Source organism: Squalius cephalus (assembly GCF_949319135.1).
Source record: "Squalius cephalus genome assembly, chromosome: 17".
In the NCBI taxonomy this organism is placed as follows: domain Eukaryota; kingdom Metazoa; phylum Chordata; class Actinopteri; order Cypriniformes; family Leuciscidae; genus Squalius; species Squalius cephalus.
This window is the reverse complement of record NC_137138.1, coordinates 16,073,266-16,078,714: the sequence shown is the minus strand read 5'-3', so window position 1 is coordinate 16,078,714 and position 5,449 is coordinate 16,073,266. Positions and strand designations below refer to the sequence as shown.

General features: G+C 36.4%; 1 protein-coding gene across 1 annotated transcript; it reads right to left on the bottom strand.

The window, feature by feature from the left end:
* Window positions 1–1,647: 1,647 nt before the first annotated feature.
* On the bottom strand, window positions 1,648–3,978 carry LOC307144432 (uncharacterized protein). Its single transcript, XM_079846806.1, has 4 exons — window positions 3,865–3,978; window positions 3,132–3,186; window positions 2,459–2,791; window positions 1,648–2,367 (listed from the first exon to the last, which is right to left on the bottom strand). Exons 2-4 carry the CDS (start codon window positions 3,175–3,177, stop codon window positions 2,276–2,278), a joined length of 471 nt encoding a protein of 156 aa, XP_079702932.1. The 5' UTR covers window positions 3,178–3,186; window positions 3,865–3,978; the 3' UTR covers window positions 1,648–2,275.
* Between the last annotated feature and the right edge of the window lie 1,471 nt (window positions 3,979–5,449).

Here is a 5,449-nt window from a genome sequence, read left to right as displayed (position 1 = left end):
ACATACCAGTCATATTTGATTATTATGATTAGTACGATTTGTATGGAATGCATGCATAAAATGACCATACCCCGTCCCTCAAAAATACTGAAATAACAGATATGTCTAGTAAACATGGGTCAGACGCTGTGCGTAGCCAATCAGGTTTCTGGAGACGCCTTTTGTCTGTCAATCATTTTGAGCATTCACAGTAATCAGTCCATAGCCTATATGGGAACCTGAAGCTAAGCTATAGAAACTATTTTAATACAAGTAGTATTTTTTTAAGTTTATGAAAGTAGTCTACATACTTAAGTGTACTCTCAGTAAACTACTAGTTTAGTAGTTTATACTGCAAGTATGCTTGTAAGTTTTCTTTAAGTGAGCATTATAGTTTACTATTTATATATTAGTTTTGCACTTGCAGTATACTACTATGTTCAAATGTAGAATTTACACTTGAAAAATACCTTTAACTGTACTTTAACTAATTTTAAAAACATTTTATTAGCTTCATGCATACTTTTTTATCAACATTTGAATGTCGGTAAGTTTCATAAAGAAAGGCAACATTTTAAACAAAAAAAGTTGAGAAAATCAGATTTTTGTCAAAGACTACGCCTTGATCAGATTCAGAACGATGATCAAACACAGAGTAGATCGAGTCCAACACCCCCAAAGCTTCACAGTCGTTTTCTCCTCATGGGTTCGACATTTCATTTGGTAACATTAAGCAGCTTTGATTTACATACTGTTTAATATTTGATGATCACATTATTTTACATTTTCGTGAGCAATCTTCTATCACTTTTTTCAGCTTCTTCTTCTCCTGGGTTTTGATCCGGAGATTCTGGATAGCTCATGGATAGCGGGAAAATTCAGTCAATGGTGGGGGGAAAGGGTAAAACAGAATTAAAGTAAATTCCTATGTACACTACCAGTGGACTAGCCTACACAAAAATCAAGATACGCAGAATTAGAAACATATCTGTTTTATATCAATATTTTCAAACAATATAAGTTTCATAAGACTGTTTATGAAAAACTATGTAAAAAAAAGTATATTTAATAGGCTACTCGATCAAAAGAGTTAACACAACTACAAGCCAAGTATACTTTGAATACTTAATTATACTTTTAAGTATATCTCGATCAAAAGATTGAGTACAAGTACAGGCCAAATATACTTGGACTTTTCTAAGTATATAAAGTATATTTCTGAGAAGTATATAAAATGTAGACTGAAAGTATCCTTTCTTATTTTTAGTTTAAAAGAAGTATACTAATAGAACACTTGAATAAACTTATTTTGAATAGCCCATTTCTTTTGTAAACTAGTTGCCAGACATTTGATTTAGGATAGCTTACCTGAGCATTTATCAGCACTATCTGGACAAGAGCCGCCCAATTAGAGCGGAAAAGGCTGTCTGATTGACATGCAAAGTGGCCAATTACTATCTGTTAGTTTAACAAGGAGTTTGACGTCTGAGACTGTACTTTAGTACATCTCTATGATAAGGGATCATTCTCCAAATGTGTTGAAGTCTTGTTTGGTTATCTCCAGTTAAAGCTGATTGTAGGCTGATGTTATTAACATCTTGGCATTAGTAGGCTAGTCATAAAGGACAACTGGACTTTTATTCTTCATTTTATTGGTTTATTTTATTTCACGAATGGAGCGAGGGTGGTAACAGCAGTGACAGATTTTATTAAAGATGAATTTTCTAAGACGACATTAATTGCATCTTAAAACAAATGAAACAAATACAAATGATACCCTATTGAAAGTATTCTTTTACACAAACATTAAGCAATGTTACAAGGGAACTGAGAGGAAAATGTGCTGGGAAAACCCTAATTAAGCCAAAAATTAAGGGATTTGTTTATTTATTTACATATTAATGAACACAAACTGTGTGTGGTGCATTTTATTGAAAGCATTGATGGCACTAGCATTGCAACTTTTCGACTTTTCTAAGTAGCAGTATAATTGCTTGACATAACATTATCAACAATGCTGGTACCTAATAGTCAAGAACCCTAAAAATCCTTTAACTTATCACACACATAACATGTCTTCAGTTGTGTTTTGGCTAGACATGTAAAAAGGCATAAAGTAAATAAATACCATCATAGAGGCAGCAACAGTTACTTTACAGTAAAGGCAGAGCATGTAGATTGAAGAGCATTTTTTAAAAATACTCAAATTTGCTGCGAAATCTATAGAAATACTTTTAGAGTCTGGAAACGCAATGCTTTTTGTACACCATGTAGCTGACTGTTTTTAAAAGGCTTCTTATAGATGTATGATGAACAGAGGAACCAGCAGACTAAGCCAAGGATAACCCAGCAGAAACACACTGATGGCAGAGCAGGGCTGGATGCTCTCTAGAAGGCAAAGACAAATTCAGGTTTAAGCAGAGCAAATATTCATTCTAGTTTTATGTAGAACAAATGTATCTTAGCTCAGCTGTTGTACCTAATTCAACAAACAGAGTCTTCTGGATCTTGGTCACTTTACAAATGAAGGTTGTATTCTCAGTGATGGTGAAGCTCATAATGGTCAGCCTGAATCCGTATGGTTCAAGCTCTGTCACAAATGTGTTGTGCCTGAACTTGGGTTCAGGCATGATTCCAGAGATGTTTGTGCTTATGATGGTCTCCTTTTGGCCTTTGGACATGGAGAACTCATAGTCTGTGTGGTAGTTGGGTTTGGGCTCCAGAAGGCAGTCCACTCTGAGGTCATTATCTTCCTCTTGGCATACTGCAATTACACTCTCCTCATCCTGACACGACACTGGGCTCATCAGAACTGGAGATGAGAAATCATGAGGCCCGTTATTTAGATATTTATATGCAATGCATGATGCTTTGTAAAACAAATTGTAAATGAGTTCAGCAGTACACTGATTTAAACGAACAGTTCTCCTATAATATCCTGGACACTCTTTTCCATTTAACGAAATTGAGTCTGTAAACCTAAAGCCGAAAAGTCTGAAAGTTCTCTTTCTTCAAAAAAGAGGATTAAAAAAAGAGTATGTATACATATATATATATATATATATAATAGGAGAATAAGCTGTTATATTTTCATGGTGAAATGGTTTCATATGAAAAGCAATAATAGGAAAACATCTTCATAATCCTCTTACCTCCCAGAAGAAGAATCCACCCAAACATGCAGTTAAATGTGTTCATTACAAAGCTCTATAGGTAGAAAAGAGGAGAGAAGATAGTCATAAAATACTGTTACATATCCCAGAATCATTTAAACATGATGACCATCTGTAGCGGCCATTTAATCTAGCCTGAAATCTTGAGGGAAAAAAAGGAGGAACGCACACTGTTAAACAAACCTGCATTTTAAAATGTTAAGTCTTGTTGTCAGCCATGTGGACCACACATGAAACTGCGCTCTTCAGAGAACAACAATAGTGCTGTAGCTCCACCTAACTGCCTTACAGAGCACTTCACCCAACAACATGAAGCACTGCACTGCAGTGGACTGCAGCAGCCCCTCCCATCTCTGCTGCGCTAATGCAATGTTTCAGACCAAAACATACAAAAACTTATGAGATAGGCCTATTTCTATGTCCACAAAAATCTATTCACCTACCAAAGCAAAATACCCTGATGAGAATCATTAAGTCCTTTGACAGCCTTAATGAACCCAATGTCCTTATTTAATGTGAAGTAAACAGAGCAGTACAACACAGTTTGGCATACACTTGTCTGACATCACAGAATATACCTTATTTTTCATATCATAAAACCTGATCTCTGTGTAATTCTCAATCACAGGCCAAATCTTATTTGGAAACAATCCTGGGACGTAATTATTTTGTTGTCAGAGCAAGCATGACATAATAGTTTCCAGACATTTACCTTGCAGAGACTTTATGTGCGTGCTGTTTTAATCCCAGTCTGTGATGCTTTGGCAGGTGACCCTTTCCGGTGGTTCATAAAGCTGTGGAGAGTGGAAGGAGTAGGAGAGAGGATCTGAGAGAGGAGAGAAGGAAAACGGTTTGTCTCCCCCTTTTGAGAGAACTAGAAAATGCTTTTTAACCAACATTTGACCAAATGTTATGTAGAGTTTCCCACAATTTGAAATGATTTAGTTGGATGAGATACGTCAGGACATTTAAAGTATAACATATACATTACAAAACGTTTCAGTTTTTGTTAGTACACTACCGTTCAAAAGATTGAGGTAAGATTTTTTAATGTTTTTGATAGAAGTCTCTATAAAATGCTGCAATTATTCGATCAAAAATACAGTAAAAACAGTAATATATAGTGAAATATTATTACAATTGAAATAACTTTTCTATTTTGATATCATTTTTTCAAATGTTAATTCAAGTGTGGTACTGTGATAGGATGCCACCTTTGCAATAAGTCAGTTCGTGAAATTTCATCCCAGCTTATCCCTAGATATTCCACAGTCAATTATTGGAAAGTGGAAGCATTTAGGAACAGCAGCAACTCAGCCACGAAAAGTCACAGAGTGAGGTCACAGAGTTCTGCGACACATGGTGCATTAAAGTTGCCAACACTCTGGCAAACTTCAACTGGCATTAATATCAGCATGACAACTGTGCGGCGGGAGCTTCATGGAATGGGTTTCCATAGCCGAGCAGCTGCATGCAAGCCTCATCATGAAGTACAATGCTAAGTGTAGGATGGAGTGGGGTAATGCGGATGCCAAGATGCTACCTGCATTGTGTCAACTGTTAAGTCTGGTGGAGGAGGGATAATGGTGTGATGTTGCTTTTCAGGAGTTGGGCCAGGCCCCTTACTTCCAGTGAAAGGGAAATCTTAATACTTCAGCATAACAAGACATTTTGCATAATGCTATGCTTCCAACTTTGTGGGAAGGGTTTGGGGAAGGCCCTTTTCTATTCCAGCATGACTGTGCACCAGTGCACAAAGTAAGGTCCACAAAAACATGGTTGGACAAGTATGGTGTGGAAGAATTTGACTGGCCCACCTGACCTCAACCTCATCGAACACTTTTGGGATGAACTGGAATGGGGATTGCAAGCCAGGCCTTCTCATCCAACATCAGTGCCTGACCTCACAAATGCTCAACTGGATGAATGGAAATAAATTCCCATAGAAACAAAATCTTGTGGAACTCCTTCCCGGGGGGACCAACTCCATATTAACGTCTATGTGCTTAGAATGCGATGTCATTATAGTCCCTGTTGGTGTAATAAATATTAATAATATTCATCAAAATAAAAATTCTTTACTTGAGCCTTACTTTTATTTAAAAACTATTTAACTTTATTAATCTACATTAGGTACTAATCACATCAGATTTGTTGATCCCTGACAGCTGTCAATCATTTGGTCCTCTTGCAGTGTATTTTCAGTAAACACTGTGGGTGTGCCATATTTGTTTCTTGCTTTTTGCATTTAAATTAGAGGACAAATTAGCATGAAAAAGGCTTTTATCATCATTTCC